This window comes from Zootoca vivipara, chromosome 12 (genome assembly GCF_963506605.1).
Source record: "Zootoca vivipara chromosome 12, rZooViv1.1, whole genome shotgun sequence".
NCBI lineage: Eukaryota > Metazoa > Chordata > Lepidosauria > Squamata > Lacertidae > Zootoca > Zootoca vivipara.
In genome coordinates, this window is record NC_083287.1 from 10856216 (window position 1) to 10869500 (window position 13285).

General features: G+C 44.2%; 1 protein-coding gene across 1 annotated transcript; it reads left to right on the plus strand.

The window, feature by feature from the left end:
• Positions 1-6603: 6603 nt before the first annotated feature.
• LOC118092155 (ribonuclease P protein subunit p29-like) lies at positions 6604-7911 on the plus strand. Its single transcript, XM_060280454.1, has 2 exons — positions 6604-6734; positions 7246-7911. Exons 1-2 carry the CDS (start codon positions 6622-6624, stop codon positions 7793-7795), a joined length of 663 nt encoding a protein of 220 aa, XP_060136437.1. The 5' UTR covers positions 6604-6621; the 3' UTR covers positions 7796-7911.
• Positions 7912-13285: the final 5374 nt, after the last annotated feature.

A 13285-nucleotide genomic window follows, 5' to 3' on the forward strand; every position in this document is an offset into this window, starting at 1 on the left:
AACTCAAGTGTTTATTCTTCCTCTTTGCAATAAAAATGGCCACTTTTGTTTGTTCCACAAATATTCAAGCTGGGTTTGTTCCCCCCCCCCCCAGTCTTTTTAGTTGAGTGCAGAATGGTAGCTAAACCGTAGTTTGACTTAGTGTGTCATCCAAACATGGGATCTTGATTTAAGGTCTTTGCTCCACAATCTATAACCATAGGAGAACCCCTGGCTGCAGATCGTGGAGCAGGTACCTTAACCACAATCCAAGGTTTGGGTGACATGCTAAGCTAAACCATGGTTTAGCTGCTACACTGACCTAAACAGCCTGGGGAGGAGATGGACAAAACACCTGCAGTCTCCTTCACAGGAAGCAACATGTTCACACGTTTGAGCAAAGCCATAGTTGGGCTTATCACTATGTGAGAATGCAGCTTATGTGCGCATGAGTGTTGTCTGTATGCGTGCACACACTTTTTTTTCAGATGCATGTAGTCTGTTGGAAACAGGAGAAAACTAAGCAAAAACACAATGACTTCATCTGACAACGTACGTGTGTGTGTGTGTGTCGTGATTTGGCAAGGTATCACAATTCTTACCACACTGGAGATAATAGCTTTCAAAATAGTTGGTTGTGTTTATAGAGAGGCCTCGTTTTCCATGCTTTGCATGCACATTTCTTTTCATTCCCTGTTTTCTTTGGGCAAACAAGTTTAGCAGGTTCTTTAAATAATAAAAACCTGCAAAATGAGCTTATGAGACGACAGGCAGCAATGCTTTCATTGTGGTGGCAGCAGGGGAACCTGAACCTTGCAAAACCTATGTTTTCCCTAAAGCTACAAAATCATTGATGTCATGAGCTATGAGCTCCCTGACACCAGCTGGGGATGAAAATTCCAAGGAGAGCTTTTCACTTGGCCTCGAAAAGCCTTCCTTATCAAAATAAGGCACACTCTCTTTTTGAAAAGAAAGGAGAAAAGGATGCCAAGTCTGTGCTAAGTTACAGCCACTGGAATAGTTTCAAAGACCTCAGTGGAGTTAAGAATACAGCTGCTGGTTACACAATGTCAGTATGAGTCCTGCTGATTTCTGTTCCTGTATGCAGGTAAACGCTCTCCATGTAAAAAGCAATTCAACAGCATATGTTTGGTGAGAAACATTGATTTGCCTGCGCTCTCAATGGGATGATGTATGAGCCAACATGAAAGTCAATAGCAGAAGCAAAACGTATGAACTTGAGATAAGCAACAGAGGGAAAAGAAAATCAATCTTAACCAGGCTGCCATCGCAAAGAAATGTTCCTAATAAGGAAGGATAGAAAAGTTACAAAAGGCACTTCACTGGCGTACCTGAGACCAATTACCAGTATTTCCTTGGACTATCATGGTACTGATGATATTGATAGGGTTCTATAGAAGATTTAGGATAATCATAGAGAAGTCGCACTGCAGCCATTTTGGAACTGGGCAGAGCAGCATCAAAAGTCACTTCTGAGCATGCTCCGCCCAGTTTCAAAATGGCCGCTGTGCCAGAATAAACCGGGGGGAAACACAAAAAATCCGTTTTTTCAGCTAGGAACAGCTGGAAAAATGGGGATTTCCCGGGGAATACGGGAGACTTGGCAGCTATGACTGAAAGCAAAAGTTGTATTGCATGTCAGAAACAAAGACTGTGGTCCAACCAAATGGATTGGTTGTAGAAGTATACTCACATTGCCCCTCTTGAGTATTTCTTCCACACCACCAGAGTGATTCCTGCCGTTTTTGAAGAGTGAGACTGCATCATGTTATGTGTTCTAATGGAACATCTGCTCCTTAAAATATCGCCCCCCAAAAAATCCCTTCTCGATTTTGGTATTCAACCAGTAAATATGCGACATATTCACATGCATACAGATTTTCGTTTTGTTTTATAAAAAACCAACACATTTCCGCAATGGTACTCTGAAATTCTGTAACTATTCTGTCAGTAAAAATCTGAAGTATGTGCATGCAAGGTTGTGTTTTTAACATTTCTCCCTTAGCATGCTGCGTGCTGCGAGGGCGGGGGTGCCGGAGCGATCTCTGCGCCTCAGCGCCAGGGCGCCCGACCTGCTCGAGACTGCCCTGACGGGCAGGTTTGTTTGAGGGAATACAGTCTTTCAGGTATCTTGGACCTAAGCCATGTTGGCCTTTATAGGTCATAACCAGCAGACTTAGCCAGAGAGGCTGCTATGACAAGGTAGTCATATAACCAGTCCCAGTTAAGAATCTGGCCGCAGCTCTTTGAGCCGGTTGAAGTTTCTGAGCACTTTTCAAAGGCAGCCCCACACAGAACACATTACAGTAATCCAAATGATTATACCCAATGCGTCAGCTCTTTGAGATAAATACGAGCTCTTAAAAATGAAATATATGGAATCTGAAGCACAGAGAGATTATTGCAAGAAGAATCTTATCCCAAGAGGTTTGAGGTTTCTAAAAGAACAAGGCATGTTTCCATTAAATGAGGAATTTAAAAATAAGTGGATGTCAATTTTGAACAAATGATTGGTCATCTGTCATGGATTGCCTATCATTCCAGGGGGTTGGACTAGATGACTCTTGGGACCCCAATTTTACAATTCTATACAATTGAGTTAAAAAATAAAAAGGGAACTAAAGATATTAAGAAATAACTTAAAAGAAAAAAGGATAATATAACAGCAGATCTGATCAACCATGTGAGATCATCAAGGAGTCAGATAAAAAATGAACCAGAATGAAAGGCCTACAATTAAAAAAAAATTCAGAGGGATTTTAGAGATGATTAAGAGGGTAAAGTTTATAGCTGGAAGAAAAATAAATTAGAGACCCATAAATTAGCAACTTTCAAAAAACAGTTGGAAACAAACCATGAGGTAGATACTGATAATAGTTTCCCCCTCTAATACTAGGGATTTTTCCACCCATGACTCATCTTGTCATAACAAAGAACAAAACAGTAGAACATTGACATACGAAAATCTTAAAAAACAACTCATTTTAATCTATAGTTGAATTACAATTGCAGATATCCAATTTTTCTCAAGGGTGCCAATGGACTCAGTTAGGTAAAGGTCAAGGGACGCCTAACCATTAGGTCCAGTCGTGACCGACTCTGGGGTTGCAGCGCTCATCTCGCATTATTGGCTGAGGGAGCTGGTGTACAGCTTCCAGGTCATGTGGCCAGCATGACAAAGCCACTTCTGGCGAACCAGAGCAGCACACAGAAACGCCATTTACCTTCCCGCTGTAGCGGTTCCTATTTATCTACTTGCACTTTGACGTGCTTTAGAACTGCTAGGTTGGCAGGAGCTGGGACCAAGCAATGGGAGCTCACCCCGTGTCAGGGATTCGAACTGCCGACCTTCTGGTAGGCAAGCTCTAGGCTCTGTGGTTTAACCCACAGTGCCACCTGCGTCCCTCAATGGACGCAGCTGCAAATAAAACGTTTTGAACGTGTTGTAAAGTGCAATATAGAATTGTGACACTAGATAGCAAATTCAACACATTTTTCAAAACGATTTTTAAAAAAGCATTTTCACGACGTTTTTAACATGTGCGTAGATTCCAACAATGTTGCAAGAATCAACTTTTTTATTCCTTTCTATTTTATCACTTTTGCAAATGTTTGAAAACCAACAAACCATTTAAAAAGGAAAAAAAAGAAATTCCAGCTTATTTCCAAGATGGAAAGGGGTGGGGTTGAATCAAACCAGCAAAATGGTGACAGTTCGAAAGTGGCCCTAAACTTATTGGATATGTTATATTAATTGCCATTGGTTACACACAGTTATGGAATGTTGTTTATAATTTTTACTCTCGTTTCTCCAAAGAAGAGCTCCTTGCTTGTTGAAATGAGTCATGCTGGCTCTGATTTTTACAACAATATGGTTCGATTTTCGGGGGGCAGGCAGCCTTGAACCTGTATTTTTTGGAACAGAAGCAAGTGGAAACCTTTCTTTTTTAACTTGAATTTTAAATGTAGGAATGAAATGTTCTCTCATGAAGAACTTTTGTAGCGCAGGCATACTATTTTGAGCCCCTTCGTGCTCCAGGAAGAATCTGTTCTTTAATTCCATTTCCCCACCGTTCAATAAGGTTTCGTTGTTAAGATTGTCTAAAGCCACAGGAGAATACAGCCCCTCTCCTTGGGTCTTTGCTAAATGGGAGCAGCACACAATGGAGTTTCAGGGACGTTTTTGTCGCAAAAGGGAGCTGGGAAATCAATATGTGGCAGTCAGTTCAAAATTGGCAGCTCCTGTGTGTTCCCCTCTTGATTTCCCCAAAAGCAGGACTGAAAGAGATCCCAATTCAGGCACACCAGCATCACTTTCAAATCCAGGGCCAGTTTGACAAAATGGTTAGAGTGTTCTACCTGGAAGATCTGAGTTCAAATCCCCACCCAGCTATGAAGCTCACTGGGGGACCTTCAGCCTTAAGTTCTGAAGACCACCGTTTTTTGTTTTTTGTTTAACATTCTGTTGGCAATCTTAGAAGCCAAGACCCAGGTTTAGGGCATTGACACTTTTGTGGGCGAACCACAGTAGAGATTTAACATTGCAAAACTTGCAGCAAATAAAGGCATAGAAATCCAGGCTGTAAAACTTTTAAAATGTGAATTCCAAAGTATCCTATTTTAATAGCTATTTCCAAAGTATTCCAAAGTATTCCACTTCCCTAGCACAAAGGCAGTCCACACATTTGGTAAGTTATAAAATGGTTTACTTACAAAACTCTTCAAAGGTCAGATTAATGTGTGTTTTCCATATAGCAGTCCAAAAAAATTGCACAGGCAGGAAAATGTTGCTTGGTTACAAAATGGTAAAAGTTCCTAAACCATAGGAAAACATTAGTTTCAGACTCAGTTCTTATCTGAAACAAAAGCCACGCAGCTGGAGGGAGCAGTTCAGAGCTTCTCAGACACTAAATTCACATGTGGGCTGAGTACAACAGAAGACTTGGTTGCCCATTTTCTCCCAAGGTGAGGGGAAGTGACATAGGCTAAGTTTGGCAGGGCAGCTTACTTTATGGCATTAACCCTTTCATGTATTAATTAGATTCAAGCATGCTGATTATATTAGGCTGGTTTCTCTGCACATTATTTTCTTTTCTTTTTGTACATACATAATTTTATTAAATTTTCTGTTTACAATTTAAAATACTCATTTTACATTCTTAAGATATCAATGACTTCTCTTCTTCTCTTTCCATGGTTCATTTCGTATATCATAAATCCCTGCATATTTTACAAAAACATTCAGTATTCCATTATTGCATCCATCATAACTTGTTTACACTGTTGAATTTATCTTAACGCTGCCAGCATTTTCAGCTGTACACCATTATTTCCCTTATATTCAATCAATGTTTCCCAACCCCCACCATCGGGCCCGGACACTGAGATCCAGCACCGAGGGCCTTCTGACGGTTCCCTCATTGCGAGAAGTGAGGTTACAGGGAACCAGGCAGAGGGCCTTCTTGGTAGTGGCACCTGCCCTGTGGAACGCCCTCCCAGCAGATGTCAAGGCAATAAACAACTATTTTACATTTAGAAGACAACTGAAGGCGGCCCTGTTTAGGGAGGTTTTTAATGTTTGATGCTGTACTGTTTTTAATATTTGGTTGGAAGCCGCCCAGAGTGGCTGGGGAAACCCAGCCAGATGGGCGGGGTATAAATAATAAATTATTATTATTATTATTATTATTATTATTATTATTATTATTATTATCTTCTTTAAATGCATGCTCTTCTTGTTCCCTTATTCTATATGTTAAGTCTGTGAGTTGTGCACATTCTGTCAACTTAAGTTGCCATTCTTTAGTTGGGACCTCACTCATTTTCCATTTTTGGGCTAACGAAACATGTGCCGCAGTAGTAGCATACATAAATAACCTTGGGGAGCACAGATACAAGCCAAACTCCCAACACTCTAGGGTGCCTTGGGTCTTCCTCAGAGATAAGCGTATTTACTATATTCACCAAATTTTAGTATAATTACCTGCTCTGTGAAGAATTATGTTCTTTTGTCTGTTCTGGACATCAGTTCCACTGCCCATAAATAAAACATGTGAAGAGGAGTGATTCAAAAGCTGGGGGGTTGCCAACTCTTTTAGGTCTACGGGGACATTTAGAATGTTCAAATGAGTGTTCCTTACACTAGCCCTATTTTTCCAGCATTAAAAGCCTTTGTTAACAAGAGATGAAATAATTATAAAATATATTGTCATCATGGTGTGTTCTTAGAAACATGAATTATTAGATTGCAAGAGGGGTGAGCAGATCCTTCCCAATAATAACTTTCTATTCCCTTCCAGATTAGTCTTGACAGTTTGGATAATGAAAATGTCAAAATGTGGAAATCGGCTGCCTTTAGGTTAAGAAGGTACATTATTACAGCTTGTACATTGTCACCATTCATTGAAATTGCATTCAGCAAGGAGGTCTTCATTTCACCGTGGCCAAATTACGGTGAAAAAACAATAAGGATAACTGGGCCAAGGAGAAAGGTAGCATCCCGAAACAATGGCATGGCTGACACAGAGCAGATTGGTGAATCTGTAAAAATAGCATTTCAAAAGAATTGGATTAATATCTAGAAAATAGGTTGGTGGGGCAGAGAAGGGTCCGGCCAGCAAGATGGAGAGTGTGTTATATCGGCAGCCACCCCAGCAGACAGCCACGCTCCTGAACATACAGCCTCAAGGGTCAAAGGAAGCCGAGGCATGGGCGTACCCAGCAGGGGGCAGGGGGCAGCTGCCCCCCCAGGAAAAATTAAATGCTGCTCCTCGCGCCAACTTTCCCCACCAAGCCTATTTGTAGACGCCAGCAAGGAGGGAGGGAGAGGGTCTCTAACCACCCCCGCCCGCCCTTCATCTCCGCTCCGGAAAGCGTGAAGAAAGGAGGACCCCGCTCCGCTCCCATGGCGCACCTTCTTCAGCAAGTACCACTTGTGGCCACGGCTGGGAAGGAAACGGCACACAAAGGAAAGGCAAGCCGGAGGCCCCCCCTCCAGCCAGCGGCGTCTTTGTGCGCATTGCGCCTGCCCCGCCCCCTCCGAGAGAGATTCAAAGAGGAGCTGTGAGTCAGGCGGCAGCGGAGGCTCCCCTAAGGCCGCCCCCGGGAAGGATTGCGGAGCACCTCGGGTGGCGGCGGGAGTGCTAATCCCCATCCCCGCCCCCCTCCTCCCTTCCAGACGACTTTACCATGGCTTGCCCCCCTTAGTTTTGATCCTGGGTACGCCCCTGAGCCGAGGCTTTGCAGCTTGCCTCGGAAGAGCGATGAAGACATCCAGGACCACTTAACCCGAAAAGCGGTTGTCCTTGAACACCTGCACAAGAGGAGGAGAAGGCAGAAGAAGAGGAAAGGCAAGGGGTTCTCTGCCAAGCAGAGGAGAGAGATGAAGCTCTTTGACATTAAGCCAGAGCACCAGAGGTACGAGATATTTGTGCCATTACATGAGCTGTGGGAGCAGTACATCAGAGAACTCTGTAACGGGCTCAAGCTGGAAGCGCAGCCACACATGATTCAGGCCAAATTGCTGAAAGCTGATCTTCACGGAGCTCTCATTACAGTGACTAAAGCGAAATGTCCATCCTATGTCGGCATAACGGGCATTGTCCTGCAGGAAATGAAACACATTTTCAAAATTATCACAAAAGAAGACAAGGTGAAAGTCATCCCAAAGCTCAACAACGTCTTCAGCCTGGAGATCGATGGCTTCATCTCCTACATCTATGGGAGCAAGATTCAGTTTCGAGCCAGCGAGCGTTCTGCAAAGAAGTTCAAAGGAAGAGGAACAATTGACCTGTGAACCTTTTGTCTTTCTTTCTGGAAATGGGAGCCGCTGATGTGTTGTTTCCAAGGGATGGAGAGACTATTCCTAGCAGTTTGTGCATCCTGAGACTTGAGTGCATGTGAAGGAACAACGCTTGTTGTTTTAAACAAGAGGATGTGAGAAATGCAGCCACATAAATGAATGCTCTTGCTGTGTTTCGAACACCTGTTTCTATCCTTTGAACATACTTTGTGTTTTATCGATGTTATTAAACCTGTTAAATAAATAAAATCATTTCCACTAAAAAAGAAAAAAGAAAATAGGTTGGTGGATGGTTGGTCACTACGGAAGAGAAGCTATTCTATTCAAATATTTTGCTGTATTTTACAAGTGCCATATGATATTGGTTCCACACTTGCAATAAATCAATCTTTTAGTGTCACCACCTATTTTTGGGAACTCCCTGTCAATGGATATTAGGCAGGTGTCTCCATTGCACTATGTTCTCAGTCCTAGGGGTGGAGGAATGGGGTGGTGGTGGTGGGGCCACCCCAGGTGTCACCACTGAGGGGGGGTGACAAAATGCCAGGCGGCACTCACCACAGGGCCTGCAGTGTGCCCGAGTCATGTGTCTCTCCTGGGAGAGACGCGGTGGCTTGGGCACGCGCAGGCTCCACGGTGCCCAAATGGTACGCCCCGCAGTCTCCCCCTCAGCTGTAGGACAGCTGAGGTGGGAGAGGCAGGCTGACTCCTCAGAGGCCCCACGCAGCATCCTGCCCCGGCTCACCCCGCAGGCAGCTGGCGCCACCACTGATATTCATATCAGCTGAAAGCATGTGGATTTGGGGGAGATTTCCCCTCAAAAATGTGTATGAACATGGAATGGACTTGCCTGTCTGCTCTTGTGCATAAGACGTGGGTCAAATACTGTTTCCAATAGCCAGTGTGGTGTAGTGGTTAAGAGCTGTAGACTCGTAATCTGGTGAACTGGGTTCGCGTCTCCGCTCCTCCACATGCAGCTGCTGGGTGACCTTGGGCTACTCACACTTCTCTGAAGTCTCTCAGCCCCACCCACCTCACAGAGTGTTTGTTGTGGGGGAGGAAGGGAAAGGAGAATGTTAGCCGATTTGAGACTCCTTCGGGTAGTGATAAAGCGGGATATCAAATCCAAACTCTTCTTCTTCTTCTTTCGTCCATCCAAAGCTCGCGGCATCTCTTAGTAAGGCTGAGAGAGAACCATGCCAGACCAAGAGTGATTTTTCTCCCTTCAGGAGAGTCATTTATACATCCTCACTCCACAGAGCCTGGGAAGAAAAATCAAAGGCTACTTACTCCCTTTCAAAATGGAGATTTGCAACCAAATTCCTTTGTCCCATGTTCAAAGCTAAATATTCAGCATTAGAGCAGAGAACATTCACAGTTCATTATCAGCTAGTTAAAATTCAGTATGCAGCCATGGGGAAAAACCCAGAGTTAGTAATACACATTTAATCATTCTTCATTTCGGTGTCAATTAAACAATTATATTTAACATGGGCATCAAAAAAGTTTGTCCACCTAGTGTCACCTAAGCAAGGGGCAGCTAAAAGAGAAACAGCGGAACATATAAGCAACCAAAACGTCAAGGCAAATAATACTAAACCAGTCTGAAACTGGGACCAAGAAGAAGTCACAATGTGCAGAAAGACAAAGGCATAAGGTTAAGTTTCCAGACATCGCAGAATGATAGAAAGCACTGAAGACCACAGTCTTTCCAGAAAAGTGGCAATGTTCCCTAGAATGCCCAGTTAAGCGGCCATAACAGCCCCATTCATTTAGGCTGCTCAAAACAGAGACCCAATAGCTTACAGTATCATAGGGAAGCACCAGAGACTTCAAAATATGCTGAGCAGAATGCAAAGCAGAAATGTGACAATGGAGCAACTGATCATTTTCCCTCATGGGAAGTGGTGGTGATTCAACAACAATTCACAGAGCTACTTGATTAAATATCCTAGTTACAGGAAACCCCTAAGGCTCCAAACCCCACAATAGCATAAGCCAAGAACAAATCCAAAGTTGTTAGTTGTTTTTGTTTTTAAATGCAAAATATATAAAGGTCAGTTCATAACAGGCCCATGCAGATGTACAAGAATGAGCCGTAACACAGATACAGCATCATGCTAACTTTTTGACCACATTGAACACGCCATCAAATTTAGGCTCAGCTGCCTTCATAACTCCCATGCCATGTAACAAAATAAGATTATAACTCTTGAGACTGCCTACCAAAGAACTGAGTCCCAGGTGGATGAAAATTCATTCAGAGCACAAATCTGATTTCATTGCACTAGAATTAAGATATGTTTTGAGATGGAATACTGATCTTTCAATCTGTAGCGGAAATGGCTTATAACTGAAGGACATTCTTTTAAGCATTCTTCTGTGATATCTTTCTCTCTGCGGGATTCTGCTCCTCATTAACAGAAATTCATCCTTTCCTGCGAGGGCTGTTCTTTTTCAAAGCTGCCAGGGGTTTGCCCTTTATTGCTTAGTCGTGTCCTTTAGAACAGTTTATGTGGAATAGTCCAACGGAGTCTGAAGTTTCAGACATGAAATACTTGAAGCAACGTGGCGATTTTTTAAAAAGGGAGTGGGTGGGAATTCTGTCTGGTTCATTTCTGCACAAAGAGTTGCACTTGCTTTAAACTAAAAAATGAAAAACAGGCAAAATTCCCTTTGAAAGGAAGGGAAAAAGAACTGAAAAGTGCAGCAAAAACGGTGGGTTTAGACCAGGGTGAAGAAATGGATGTAGCTGCTGGGCTGGTTCCTTATCTCTCCTGTCAGAGTTGTTATGACTACTCCTGAGTAACGACCTTCCACATGCTTGTCTTTCAAAAGTCTTTATTAGTGCACATTATTTACAGTGAAGCGAGCTGCTGGTTTCATGTCTCCTCATTCCGAATCAGAATCCGGCACTGCCCCTTTTCGCGACTTTGACCAACATAAAAGCCTCGGGACAGTGAATCTCCTCCCTTTTCTCCTCCTTCTCAATACCGGTGTCGGGGGGAAGGGTCTACGGTCTGCCCTGTTCCTGTCCACCCTTCCCGCCTCTCTCTCTTCCTGCCTGTGGAGCAGGGGCTCTCCAGTGCTGCCAGAGCCCTGGCACTCCTTCTCCGTCTCCTGACTCACCCCTTCACGCTCCTCGCTTTCCTGACTGCTCGGAGACGGGCTGCTTCTGATGAGGGAGGTGTTCTCTGTAATCCCTCCCCCTTACATCTCCCCTCTGTGCCACTCACATTGGACAGATGGACAGGGCTGTCCACCTGTCAATCACCTGACTGTAGAAAGAATGTGCAACAAATGAGGGATGATAAAAGGCACCGAGAAAGCAGCAATAAAGTGCAACTTCAACAGATCATAATGTCTTGACAACAGTTAACCAACAGTGATTAAATGACAGCTCATTATAAAGGTTTTTTTTGTAAAGCTCATATTAAAATTGCACACAAAATTGCACATTCATGTAAAGCAGTATCACACCACTTTAAAACACTCATGGCTTCTTCTCCCAAGGTATGCTGGGAACTGTATTTTATTAAGACAGCTGAGAATTGTTAGGAGATGCTTATTCCCCTCACAGAGAGCTGCAATTCCCAGAATCCCTCGGGAAGCGGGATGGGTGGTTAAACTGCTCTGGGAATCATAGCTCTGTGAGGGGAATAGGGGTCTCCTAATCAGGGGTGGCACATCATGTTTCACCGCCTGAGGGGGAAATGGGAACAGGCCACCACTCCATCCCACCATAAGATCTTCTCCACCAGTGGCAGTGGGGGAGGCAGGGCAGCTGCACGGAGAGCACTCTTTCAGCTTCTGCCACTCAAGGTGGCTGCTTCATCCTGTCTCGTGGGCAGGCCACCTCTGCTCCTAATAACTCTCAGGATCCTTAAAGAACTGCAGTTCCCAGTGTTAGAGGCAAAAAGTGGCTCCCAAAACCCTTAATCCCACTCTTTAAAATACAATCTGAACAAAATTGGTGAAGCAGGAAAGAGTACAATACGTTCACTGCGAGAGCGGGTGTCCAAAGTAGGCACACCCAAAATTGACAAAGCATAAGCTTATATTCCTTATACCTGAAGCACAGGTTCCCTCCCTTGTTTCCTCATTGGCTGGGTACTCGCAAGGTTTACAGCCTATCACGACTCCCTAATTTCCCAACTAAAGTCCCCACCTTTGTTGACGTCTCTCTTTACTCTGATTTCGACGACGACGACCGCTCCTGTTTACCTTTCTCCTTATTTGGCCCATGTTCCTATGTTATTACACATTGACTCCAGCGACAAAGCCACATCCTGACTACTAACAGGTGTAAATGAGTTTTAAACCTGCAGAAGCTTACAAATAAACCGTATTCCAATTGCAAGCTGCCCTATTTATGAGCATCCTAACCACGAGCTGCTCTAAATATAAGTATAAGCAAGTTTGTGCTCTCTGTGGTTATCTAGCAGTTGTAGCATTGTGGCTTTTGTGAAAAAGCAACATTATCATTCCTCACACCAGGATTCCTTGGGGGAAGCCAGGCCTGCTTAAAGTGGAGTGATACTGCTTTAATTGGATAGTACCAATGAGGCCTTATAGTAAGGGAAGTGGCCAAGGCAGAGGAACTCCACTGTGGCTTCTTCATGACCCTAATCACTTTCATGCAATGCATATAGTAGGGAGGGGAGGAGCAGAAAAACGGAGGCGACCTTTGATGTTGGCAGGACAACAGGTTCTGAACAGGAGCAACATCACCCATCACTCTGGATGTTCTGTGCTGGGGTGAATTGAGAGCCTTCTCCAATTAGAAAGTATCTTCATTGCATGGGTTTTATTCTTGCGTGTCAAATGACTCTTGCTTTCCATGCATGACATGGTTGGGTAGGCAAACAGAACCTCCACCCTTTCCTTTTGGTTTACTTTTTATCCCTTTTGGCAAGAAATCAAGAAGATGCTTTTTAACATCTACATGCAGCTGCTGGGAGAGATCATCAGGGGGTTTGGGCTGGGTGTTCATCAGTATGCAGATGATACTCAGCTCTACCTCTCTTTCAAATCAGAACCAGTGAAGGCGGTGAAGGTCCTGTGTGAGTGCCTGGAGGTGGTTAAAGGATGGATGGCGGTTAACGGATTGAGGTTGTATCCTGACAAGACAGAATTACTGTTTGTGGGGGACAGGAGGCGGGCAGGTGTGGAGGACTCCCTGGTCCTGAATGGGGTAACTGTGCCCCTGAAGGACCAGGTGCGCAGCCTGGGAGTCATTTTGGACTCACAGCTGTCCATGGAGGCGCAGGTTAATTCTGTGTCCAGGGCAGCTGTCTATCAGCTCCATCTGGTATGCAGGCTGAGACCCTACCTGCCGGCAGACTGTCTCGCCAGAGTGGTGCATGCTCTGGTTATCTCCCACTTGGATTACTGCAATGTGCTCTACGTGGGGCTACCTTTGAAGGTGACTCGGAAACTGCAACTAATCCAGAATGCTGCAGCAAGACTGGTGACTGGGAGCGG